The sequence below is a fragment of the Mesoplodon mirus genome (assembly GCF_964341445.2).
Source record: "Mesoplodon mirus genome assembly, chromosome: 5".
Taxonomy (NCBI): Eukaryota; Metazoa; Chordata; class Mammalia; order Artiodactyla; family Ziphiidae; genus Mesoplodon; species Mesoplodon mirus.
Window position 1 is genome coordinate 76220750 of NC_138980.1, and position 13168 is coordinate 76233917.

At 36.4% G+C, this 13168-nt stretch overlaps 1 protein-coding gene across 1 annotated transcript in view; it reads right to left on the reverse strand.

The window, feature by feature from the left end:
- Positions 1-7130: 7130 nt before the first annotated feature.
- The window catches only part of CHSY3 (chondroitin sulfate synthase 3), a 291067-nt gene continuing 285029 nt past the window's right edge, over positions 7131-13168 (reverse strand). The window contains exon 3 of the mRNA XM_082621175.1: positions 7131-9547. Within this exon, the coding sequence (XP_082477301.1) occupies positions 7985-9547 (1563 nt within the window). The 3' untranslated portion in view covers positions 7131-7984. The remainder of the gene's footprint in view (positions 9548-13168) is intronic.

Genomic DNA, 13168 nt, shown 5'->3' on the forward strand with positions numbered 1-13168 from the left:
AAAAAATATATATATATAAATTTTCTTTTCACACACATATAACTGAATCACTTTGCTGTACACCAGAAACTCATACAACATTGTAAATCAACTATACTTCAGTAAAAACAAAAACAAATTTAAAAAAACCCAAAGATGAATCTGGTAATTTCTAAAGTAATTACAGTTTTTTAAGCTATTTAAAAAAAACCTGCATTTGGCTTCAATGGAAAGCAGAAAGAGGTTAGTATTATGCATCTTTGATCAATTTTGAGATAAAATATATTTTTTCAAAAAGTACCTAATGTTTAGGGCTTCCCTGGTGGCACATGGTTGAGAGTCAGCCTGCCGATGCAGGGGACCCGGGTTCATGCCCCGGTCCGGGAAGATCCCACGTGTTGCGGAGCGGCTGGGCCTGTGAGCCATGGCCGCTGAGCCTGTGTGTCCGGAGCCTGTGTTCCGCAACGGGAGAGGCCACAACAGTGAGAGGCCCGAGTACCGCAAAAAAAAAAAAAAAAGAGTACCTAATGTTTAATAAAACATTTTATTCAATATCCATTGAAAGAATTTTTAAATGTGCTATATAATATTACAGTTTCTGAAGATACTGAAGAAATCAATTAGAATGAGAAATGAATTCAACTGTTCTGCCCATGTGAGAGAGAGACTGCCACCGAGAACAGGAGAAATAATGAGCTGCAGGTTAGAGTTCCTGATTTAGGAACAAGTTCCCATCTAAAGAAAAAAGTGCTAGTATCAAAAAGCTCAAAGAATAAAAATATACACAGATGCACAGGAGACTAATTTCCATGCACACTTCTCTAAAAGGCCTTCAGTTTCCTTGCAGCTAATTTTTTGTAAAGAAATTTAAACTCAAATTTCTTTTCTGAGAATGCCCAGAGAAATTATACCTGCAACTAACTCACAACAGGAATTTTTTAACGAAAAATGTTCTGTTATGAATTCTCCCAGAATATTTATCATTTCATAAATGACTTTGACATTTTCCCATTTGATTCAGTCAAAAGTTATTTCATGAAATAATAATAATAAAATTAAATGAATATCTAGGAGCTAGTAGAGTAGAAACGATGAAGCATGCATCTTAGAAGCAAAAACTAGTATGTTTGATACATTTATTTAAAAAGAACAGTGAATTATGCTTTTTAAAAGCATATTTAAAAGTATGTGATTTCATTCCAAAAACTATGCATTCTGTACAGTTTTAAAGTCTTTCTTTTAGATATCTGTCCCACTATCTGTGAATCCCTTTTTCATATTATACTAATTCTCTCCTTTAAGATGTTTTGAAAACATGAATTTTAGTATTATGGCCAACCCAGTCATTTGGTGGAGACTGATGCTGTCAAGGCAGCAATTTGAACAAAATGAGATGTTATTTTGGTATATTGTCTCAAATAAGGCATCAGTGTATGTTTGTTAAGTGAAAGAACTATGGAAGGAAAGAGGGAGGGACATTTATTTTGCTCACCTGTAAAATGAAGATGTGATACCTACTTTAGAGTTGATGAAGCTCAAAGGAGATGCTGTTTCCCGAATAACAGTGCAAAGTAAGCAAGCATTTAATGAACGGTAGCTGTTTTACTGTTATAATAAGTCAAATAACAAAAAAATCACGTTGCCTTTTCCCCTTCCTTATTAAAATGGCTTCCTGTATGAAGTGACAAAGGGGAGAAGTGGAGACAAAGGGAAATTTCCTTAAGTAAACTGCACGTTGGCTGAAGGGCAGGTGTAACAAAAAAGACGAATGATTGAGAATAATGGTTCCTTTTCCTGCTGAGCCCCTTCTGAGCTCTGAGCCTTTTTCAAAGAATTCTGCCTGTCTTAGGTAGAGTATGAAAACATAAGCATTACTGATATTGGGAAAACATAGTGTGATAACTGTATCAATAATATAATTATTTGATATTCTTAACCTCCATATAATAATGTCTTACCAGAAAATATATTATAAAATGTATGCAAAAACAAAATGATTTCTAAAAATGCACATTAAGTTTTATTCATGAAATCTCCTTTCCTTTACATGACTGAATAATTAATTCAATAAATATTTTGATGCAATGCTTTGCCCATTAAAGTACAAACCTGAATTTAATGTTGAACAGATTAATTGAGAAGTTGGAAGCACCTGGAGGGGATCAAAGAGTTTCAAACTTCTCTCCCTTCAGTTTCTAGTCTAAATACTCGAGGCAGCATAAGATCCATGCCCTTGGGATTCCAGTTGACTAACGAGGAGGAGAAATCATTCCTGCACTAAATAGACCAGGGTTGCTACTGAAAAAGAGTTGAAAAACTTAGGTTCACTTCAGCCTTCAAACTCATGACTTATACAGTAATAACTTCTCAAAAGCAACACTAGAAACTTGTAGTGCAAACAATATATAGCTTGTATCAAGTAGTTCTTAAGTGTGGGAGACAGGGAAGAAGCCACTAGCAGAAAAAAGGAAGGAAACTATTAAAAGGAAAAGTAGGTCATCAGCATGTTAGAATGGCATGAAAACTAGGGGGCAAGTGACAAAGAATAATGCAAAGGTACACAATGCACTGCCTCCCCTCTCCCCACCATTTTCTTAGTATTATGCTTTTAATTAAAATTTTATGTATCACCTATGAAAGGTTTTCCTTTTAGAAATAGGTATTGGAGCCACTTTGGCAGGTATGGGAGGAAAACTTTAATGAACTTGTGGCTGATTGTGGTGACAGAATATTTAATAGATTGGATACAGAAAGTTATTAATCCTAAAGTTGTGCTATTTATTTTCATTTTTATATGAACTTTTGGACTGAGTTACTTTTGACTCATGTCAAGTTGAACACTTGACGCCAGAATCAAGACACATGAATCAAGGCAGATTCATATGTCTGTATTTGAAAATCACCTACAGATCTTAGATTCTGTTTGGCATATATACATACTTCTCCCTACTTGGATAGAATGAGAAAGTATGATGTTTGTGGGAATTTAGGGGATAGGAGTTGGGGAAGAACTGAGAATGAGATGGAGAACAGCCCCGCAGAAGGAGGCCTGACAGCAGTGAGAAGTTTGCTTTCAGGTAATGCATATTTTCACAGTCTTAGAGTTTTTACTTGAGAGTATTGTTCCCAAGCAAGGTCTCAATAAACATTTGCTAATTGGCTAACATTACAGATTAAGGGCAAGTATTCCAGAAAAAAAAAAAGCTTCTTTTTTTTTCCTGTTGAAGTCTTTCTTTTTACAGTAGATCCAACTTAAAGTTTATCCTTCTAAATTTTATACTTACCAATTCCTTCAGAACTGATTCTATAAAGACTGAGGTTGGGTGGTGACAGCATAGCAAGAATGCACACCAGTGTGCATGAGGGATAATCAAAACTCAGCAGTCTCAGCTTTTACACCAACCTATGGACTAATCAAGCGTTGAATTCGATTGAAATAAAATGCTGCATGGAGAAGAATTCCAAATATAGCACAGATGTTGGCAGCTTCTGACAAGAGAAACAGGGAAACAGACAATTGGATGTCAAATTGAAGGCAATACTAGAATATCCTGGCATCTTTGTGCCAACACCAGGTGGTTTGCTGCCTGCTGCAGATGTGACTGTATCGCCACCTGGGGGCATGAATTACTGCCGAACCCCGGCAGCGTGGCTGGTGCCTGAGCAAGGCTGTGGGGCGCAGAGGCAGAGCCCACTGGCATATTCTGGGACTCTGTCCTGCCTCTGCTGTTGTTACTACTCCTCCAGACCTAGGAGTCTTCTGGTCTCAGCACAGGTAGACTACCTATACTGTACGCTTGACAGTGAGTGATTAGGGTGCTAATAAAAGTGCAGATGGGGAAGGTAGGCAAGTCAGCAGCACTAAGAACTGATAACAGATCCCTTTGTTATCCTTCCGGACCCTACTATGCCCTGAAGTAGCCATAATCACAGACTACTTCCGAAAAGATATGCCATCAATATTTAAGCACAAATGAGAGTTTAAGTGGCCAATTTCCCGGATTACTTGCAGTCCCCTCTTAGAGGTATCCCTTTGGTAAGGCACACTAAGTTCCTGTGACTTGTGGGACCACAGATGTAATGACTCAGAAAGCATCAGGAGGTAGGGAAGGAAATATAGGTGGCCACAAAATGTAAAGTGTGGTGATGCCCTCATTCCCCCATGCAAATCTCATCATCGTGGCCAAGAAGAAGCCACAAATATAGATACTTTACTGGCTATTTGAGACTCATCTTGATATATCTTACCTGATTTTCTTTTGGGTGAAGAGAGGAAAAGAGGGGAGCCACCAAGTCTCTTTCTAGGTACAAGTCTACCTTAGGCTACACCCTCCAGGACAAGTTAGTCCTAGGTGAGGGCTCAACAGGCCTGGCAGCACTACCGCCTCTCATCTGGGCAATCCAAATGTTAGAAAGAGGCCTCATCTTCTGGGTCCTCCTCCTGGAAGAAGGAATTGCCCAGAGCTAATCCGAATGTAAAACCAGAGTGGCCCAGCTATGGGGCTGCTGACCAGAGATGGGTTTCACCCAGTTTTCTTATATTAAAAACAGAGGGATGTTATAACTTACCTTTCCAGTGAGCATTTACTCTCTTGGTTGGACTATCAGTCCACATACTGGGCTATTTCATTCCAGTAGTTCCCATCTATTAACTAGGCACAAAGGGCTCAACTCTTAGATTCAGAAATATCTCAGCTGTGTCATGCTAAGTCTGTTAGGGTAAAGTGACAAACAGTCAAGCAATTATGTGGTGGTGTTCATTGTGGACAGCTTTTGCACTCAGTTGGCTGAGCCCATGTAGAAGGGCTACTGCTGACATCAGGAATTCTGAGCATTTTTTCCTGCTAGCTGAGGTCCAATGACTTGTGAACAATTAGACAGAAAAAACCCTTCCCCAAGGGAGTGCTACTCCAAGGGAGCTGGCAAAGGGGGGGAAGACTGAGATTAAAAGCCTAAAAAGGCTCTGAGCAAAAGATCAGCAAACTTATCTCTGTCCAGAACGAGCAAAGAGCAAACCAAGCTGAATGGCCAATCAAACATGGCCATGAGGTCAGCTGGACCTTTGCTCCCCCGTTGTCCCCTATATGCCCCCAACAACTGAGAAGCCATGGGTTAGAGTGGAAAGACAGGTGCTTTCAATTCAGACAGCAACTAGCATAAATCTTAACTCTACAGCAAGCCAACTGTGTGAACTCAGGACAAGTTACTTAATCACTCATGGCCTCAGTTTCCATATCTGTTGAATGAAGAAAAGAGAATCAGTATTCTGAGAGCTATTGAGAGGATTACATTTAAAAGGATAATATAAGTAAAACATACAGTGTTGTGTTGAGTGAACAGAAGATGATCAATAAGATGATGTTGAAGGTTAATGAAACTGCTGTTGAGGTGGTATTTAAATAGAACATCTGTAGCTGTCCAAATAAGGTGAAGCCAAAAAACGTACACATACTGTGCTTCAGGCTGCGTTCACACTGTGTTGCCCTTCAACCTTAAGCAATAGACACTACATGGACAGAAAAACACTCTTAATTTTACTAGTATCATTTCGATAAATTTTCAGTCAAGATATATTGCAGTACCTGAAAAAAATCATAGGAAAATTTAATGCAAAATTGTAAAATAGAATTTAAGTGCACTTGTATTAATTTCAGTATAGCGTGCATGTGTGTAATTAAGTTCAGATAAGATCTTTGCATTCCCTTGTTTCATCAGCAAAATTTCATCAGTATAACGGAGAATGCCACTTCATCCCTGGGCAGGTGCCTCATGACTCTCTAGCACTTGGGGGGTTTTAACGAGGCCTTTGCATTTATTCCTCAGGAAAAGTCACTGCTATTTCAGTTATCTAAGTTAAAGAAAAGAACAGACCCTGATTTTTTTTCTACATTAATAAAATCATTAATAATTATTATCTAGTAATAGATCTTCCCAAATGACTATCTTTACTGAATATTAATATATTTACTGTAAGGAAAATAAAAGAGCTAAGAACACAATGTAGGAAAATAGCTATAAGAAGGGGTTTGTGAAGGCCAGAGACAACGTTGGAGCAGAGATCAACTCTGAAATGTTGGCCCTGTCAAGATTTTTAACATATAAAAGTGCCATGAATTCCTTTCTAATGAACCTTATGTTATTAAGATTACATGTTTTAGTCAAGGAAAGTGCCATATTCATCACAATATTAAGCAATGTTATTTTTTCTGAAGCCCCTAAAATGTCTTCACTAAAAAGAGTGTTACTATGTAAGAAACCCCATTACTAAGGCAAAGGCTATATGGCCTCTCGGCAATCAGTTCCAAATAATGGTAACAATTTACAATTGCTTTCAAATCAATTTTGATGCAAATTTTAGTGTTTCTGTGTGAAAAAAGAAAATCAAAGTGTAGAACGGTATGTACAAAGTGTTGCATTTTGTGTATAAAGAGTGAAAAAATAAATACATGTCTTTTCTGCTTATGAAACTTTAGCCAAGCATGCACACAAACATACATACACCTAAAATGGTGGTCATGTGCAGCTGAGGGCAGATTTGAGTGAATAGAGAGTGAGACTGATAGCTGTAGACATTTAAAATTTTTCTTTGATTTTGGAACTAGGTAAATATATTACCTATTTACAAAATGAAATTTTAAAAATATGCCTTCATAAGAGCTTCTTGTACAGATTTTCATTTTTTTCTTACATTTCTTGAATGAGATTACATTTTTCTACAAACTGGGCACCATTGATTCAGTTTTGAGAAAGAATGATATATGAAATTAAATGACATTTTCCTAGGTGTTTTATAAATTGCAGTATTATTTTTGTAAAATTAATTTTATATTTATAATTTCCGCATTTATTTTTGTATCTTTGAGTTGTCTACCAATCCATATTAAAAGCTGTTTCTGACCTGTTCTTGGTTCAGTTTGATCACAAAGCTAATGAGATCGAAGAGGAATACTTCCCCTGGATTGTAAATTACTGACTTAAAAATGCTCATTTTAATCACTTAATGAAGGCTAGGACTTAAAGCCTACTGATACAAATATCATGCCCATAATTCCATATTAACTTTTCCAGCCTGTGTAGCAAGCATGTTTTGGTGAGTATGACCATTAAGAAATACATCAAATATGACTGACTAAAAGGAAACAACACAAATTTTTCAGTGTTTTTGAAAAAGAATATTGTTATACCTGTGTTTTATTATAAATAACCAGGTTCTGTCATATTTTATCTTCTTGCCAGCAAATGAAGGACATTGTTTCATAAAGCTTCTAAAAGGTACATGAATATTTAATTAAATCATATTTCCTTGAGAAAATAAAATTCATTCGCATTTATAGCAGACAGTTTTGAGGAGCAGATAACTGTCATAAGACCAGGGTAGCCAGTACCGGTTGCTTGTGGAACAAACTCCTCAATTTTTAAAACTTTTTTTTAAAAAATAAACATACAATCATAAGTGTTCATATCCTTTAAAAATTCTAAAGATGAAGAAAATTACTGTCTATATATTTAAGTCCTTGTATAAATTACAAAACTCAAGTTTATGTTACAGAGTCCCTTCCCCATAGGAAGCATAAAGCACTTTTGTGGTACCTTTCACCAGTAAATATTTGTATCACATTGAATTTGACAAACGAAAGAAAAGTCGATATTGCATCTTTAAGCCCTAAGAGAACATTCTTCTAAGCTGTCTCTCATGATGAATGAGCTTCAAAAGTCATTTGATTGCCACAATTTAACTCAATCTCAATCTCAAAGATATATAAAAGTAATATACCTATTGACTTCAGTAGAAATCTGAAATATCAGTGAACCGCAGACTCTTCTTGTTTGAGGTCAACAAACACCCTTTGGAAGACAACCAAGAGTAGTTTAAGACCAGGACAACAAATAAAATTATAACAATAATAATTATAATAATAAAAATAACAATAATAAAATAAAAATAACAACAACCAACAATGAGGTAAACTCCCCTTTAAAAAGGCAATATGTGTTGCCTGGACTGTCAGGAGAGAGTTCGATTGTACCTGACACCCAAATGTTTTTCCAACCACAGTTCAGCCAGTTGCACAGTTGAGGCAAAAGTACTTGCCTTGGATCCTAAGCACATCTTATACTGCTTAGGGTCCAAGTTAGGGTCACAATGAACTGGATGGAAAATATGCACCACTCCTACTTCTTGACTTCTGAAGGGCCTTAAGCCAGATCGAATAACTTTATTGTAGAGATCTACATCTTCCAGTCCCCAGCCTTGTATTGAGGTATCAAATCCACCTGCACCCAGAAGATCACTTTTATAAATACAGGTAATTCCATATCCATAGTCTCTCCAAAATCCAGTCTTCTTTGAGAAGACAAAGTCATTATCAGTGGGAGGACTTCCCCCATTGGTTACCTTTGGGTCATACTGGCTAAAGATGATGGGATAGTACACCTGTTGTCCCTGAATTGTATTGTCTCTACATCGTTGGAGAAAGTCTCCTCTGAAGATCAAGTCAACATCACAAAATAGCAGCAAAGTATCATTGTCAAACTGGGAAGATGCCATTTCAAGACCAAGACCTCTGGAAAACTCTCCCTTCATGGGGATCAGGGTCATTTCTGCTTTAGGGTACTTGTTTTGATATTCTTGTATCAGCTCAATATGCTTGCTGGAATCTTGGCCAGAATCCCTACTGAAAAGGATGATGACCAGCTTTACATTCTGCTTTGGGATAAGACAAGTGTTTTCAAAGTTCTCCATGAATCTCAAGAAAATGTCATACCTTCCAATGAGAGGGACAAGAACATGTATTTTCTTTTCATTGTGCCCTCCCATTTCTTTGGCACCTTGAAAAGAAGAAAATATCTTTAAAGAATTAGATATAAAGGAGAATGACTGAGTGTCACTGTTAATACTCTCTACAAGACTGTTGACATCTAGCTCTTCAGTTTCTCTGAAGAAAGGCTTGCTGAACAACTGCTGAAGATAGGCATGACGTCTTACTGGCACAGTCAGTTTCCTCCCCTTGTGTCTTTTGTATAAGAGGAGTAAATCCAAAATGTACTCCACCCCATGCAGGGGATCAACCCTGCGGTAGCCATACTGAATTTCCTTGAAGTCAATGAGCCGTCCTCTACTCTTGGCATTCTCATTGATCATCTCCATCACCTGTAGGACGGTGTCATCCAGCGCTGTTCTCAGGATGCTGCTGATGCTCTGTCGGGGAGGCTGGTTCTCAGATGCTGAGTAAAGGAGCTTCCCTGTCAGGAACTCCCATTCTATCACTTCATCTCTCTCCCGAGGCTGGAAGTGGTTGAAAGAAGGCATCACTCCCAGCTGCTGGTCCTCTTTGCTCACTTCGCTGTTACTGAGCTTGCTCATCAGAGCACTCTCCCGGTGGAGCTGGATGGTGCGGTAGCGAAGTTCAGAAATTTTGCGGCTAAGCATATAATTATGAAGCCTGTATTGGTAGGCAGGCCTTTTGTTTGGATGAAGTGTTATGGCTGCATGGATTTTGCTGTTGTGAAGGTCTTGGATATAACCCTTCCGATTGTGTTCATAATTTTCATGGAACAGCTGCTGCATCTGAAAAGTAGAAGGAAATCAAGATGTTAGAATAAGTTTAAAATATCAAAGAAAACAAGAATTGGCTACATCCATAACCCCATAATGAATCATTGTGAGGGTGAGACAGGTGGGTAGAGCATGGATTTTCCAAAATAGGGGTTCACTCTGAGGAGTAAACCAATGCCCTGTTTCTTGGAATGGTAATATCAGCCCTAGAGGAGACCTACATTTTACTTAGCATCCTGATATACCATCTTTACAGAGTAAGTTCTTGGTAAGGTAATTTGGAACAGAAACTATATTGATCTACACTACCTATTTAAAGGATCATACTCAAAATGCCTGACATCCTTATAAGCCAGAAAATCTCTCTGCTAATCTAGAAAAAGCTCACAACCTCAGGCAGGAACAAAAATGAGATCACACTTCAAACTGCCAGCTGTCTCCTCTGCCAGTCAATAAAGAAACCTCCATCACACCCATTCAAGATAAGTACCAATGGAGGAGGAGAGGCGGTAGAGGAAGAGGAGGGGGAGGAGAGCCAGCAGCGGCAGCAGCATGAGATATCTGCAAATACATTGATTAAAAGGAGGAAAGGAATATTGCAAACTTAAGAATACATATCCAAAGCAGGAAAACCATAGACAAAATTTAAAAATTAAGGACAATACACTCCTCCCTCCCCTCTCAAAAAGAACTCAAGGAATAAATGAGCTAAGTAAGATAAATAAAACCACTGATACTCACATTATAAGAAGTATAAAAAGAGATTTGTGGAAAACATAGAAAGAAGGGATTTGAGAATATATAGCAAAATAATACAAGTTTTAAATATAAGTTAAAAGTATGGGCATATATATCTATATGCATACACACATATAAATGTATATATTTGATATATATTTAAAAGTTTGTATAAAAATTTGGATATATATACATACAATAAATAAAATTTTGTTAAAATTTGGGTATATAATACATTTGGATATATAGTAAAGGAATACAAATATGTACATAAAATATGTCTGAGGGACATATTTCCCTTAAAATAAAGGAAGGTGTATATCTATGTGCAATTAGGCCAAGCAAAAAAAAAAAGCAAAATAAACAAACAAAACCCAATCTGGCTGTAAAGTCAGAAAAGAATGAATCTTGCCACAACATTCTCTATAGCAACATTCAATGATGAAAACAATAGAGCACAGCCCAGGAAGACCCCAAGGAAGCAAATTAATGATTCATATTATACTCAGCCAACCTAGAGCTCAAGTTTTATTGTGAAAAATAAACAGCTCCTAACACGTACAAATGTGTGGCATATCTGTGGTGATAAATTCTCTGACACTCCTCCAATCTAGATGTGGGGGCTATGTCCCTTTCTTTTGTTACGACTTTAATAAACTACAGTAGAAGTGACACTCTGCCACTTTTCAGACTGGCAGCTGCCACTTGTCTTGTTGAACTCCCACTCTACAGAAGCCACTAAGTAAAAAGTCTGAGTTAGTTAGTTAGATTCCTTGTTGCTGGCCAGAACCTCCAGTAAAATGTGGTATAGCAGATATGTTCTTGTTTCAGTCTCAGCATCAGGAAAGAAGATGTCAACATGGCTCTTTAACACATCAAGGAAGTTCATTTCTATTTCTAGTTTGCTAAGATTTTTACCACGAGTGAATTTTGAAGCTGATCAAATATTTTTTTCTGCATCCATTGAGAAGTTTATGTGATGCTTTTTTTCTGTTAACATGGTGAATTGCATTGATTCATTTTCTAATACTAAACAACCTTTGTATTCCTTGAATAAACCCAACATGATCTTGATATTCATTCTCTTTATATATCGCTGGAATATATTTGCAAATATTTTGTTTAGGATTTACTGTGAGAATCCAATTCTCCCCAATTTGATATCCCCAAATTGATATATAGATTAAAGGCAATTCCAATACAAACCCCACCATTTTAAAAAAGAATATGTTGCTGCTGATATTAACAGGTTGATTCTAAAATTTATGTAGAAATGAAGTCAAGGATATTCAAGATAATCTTAAAAAAAGATACACTACAGATCAAAAGTTACAGAAATTTAGATAGTATGATATTGGTACAAGGATAAACAAATAGAAGAAAGGACCAAAATAGTCCATAAGGAAACCTACACATGACATATGATTTATGACTTATGACAAACAGTGGAGAGTGGAGGAAAGGTGGTCTTTTCAGTAATATATATTCATATGGAAAAATGTAAAAGCTGACCCCTACATCCCACAATAAAAAAATCCATCCCAGATGCACTGGTGATATAAAAATGAAAGGTTAAATTTTTTTTCTAAAAGTTAACACTAGAAAATATCTGCTTGTGTTTTGGTTAGGTGAATTTTCTTAAATAGGACACAAGGTACTTATCATAAAAATAGACTGGTAAACTGGACTACATTAAAATTAAGAACTCTATTTCTCATAAATACCATTAAGAGATTATAAAAAGGTAAACTACAGAGTGGGAGAATATAGTTTTAATAGATCTTACCAAAAAGGACTAATACCCAGAATATATAATGAACTTGTAAAAATTAATAGGGAAGGACAAACCCAGTTTAAAAATGGAAAAAGAATCTTGAATGGGCACTTCACAAAAGATAATATGTGAAAGCCTGATAAACATTCACAAACATTCTCATAAACATAGAATGTCTCATAAACATTCTCATAAACATACACATACATTCTCTAGTTCATTCATCATCAGGGTAATGTAATTTAAAGTCAAAATGTGATTTTAATCTACGAAAATGGTTAATGACTGATAATGCATTGTGAAAGTAGCAGATCTGGAACTCTCATACACAGCTGGTGAGAATGTAACTTGGTTCAACCACTGTGGAAACTTGTATTGACCAAAATGACCATATACGTTCCCTGTGACTCAGTAATTCTACTCTTAGCTACATGCCCAACACACATACATACATACGTATATCTAAAAATACATACATGTATATATACATACATTTTCATAGCAACATTATTCATAATACCCCCCAAACCAAAAGCAACCCTAATGTACATCGAGAGTAGGATAAATAAAAATAATGGGAAAAAATACGTCAATTAAAATAAATGAAATACTACTACTCACAACAACATGAACAAATCTCACAAATCACAAGCAAGTGAAAGAAACCATATACAAAAGAATACATTTTGTGTGATTCTATTCATATGAAATTCAGAAACAGGTAAAGCTAACATATGCTGTTAGCTGTAAGAACAGTGAGCAAAAATCAAGAAAGTGGGCAGGGAGCTCTGGAAGGCTGGTAATATTCTATTTGTTGACGTAGGTTGTGGTTACACATATACATTTAATTTGTGAACATTCACTGAACTGTTACTTAAGATATGTTTGTTATACTACAATTAATAAATGACTTTTAAAAATATGCATATACATGCATGTGGAGTTAGGTAGGTTTTTCTGATATGTATGTATATAAATGTGTGTGGATATATGAGGAGAGAGAGAGAGAATATGAATATCAGAGAAGTTTTCATAGAGAAGATGACCTAAAAGGTATAAGACCAATACCATGGCAGATTCTTTATCTCCAGTATTTCATCTGGTTCTTATTCTATACTCAG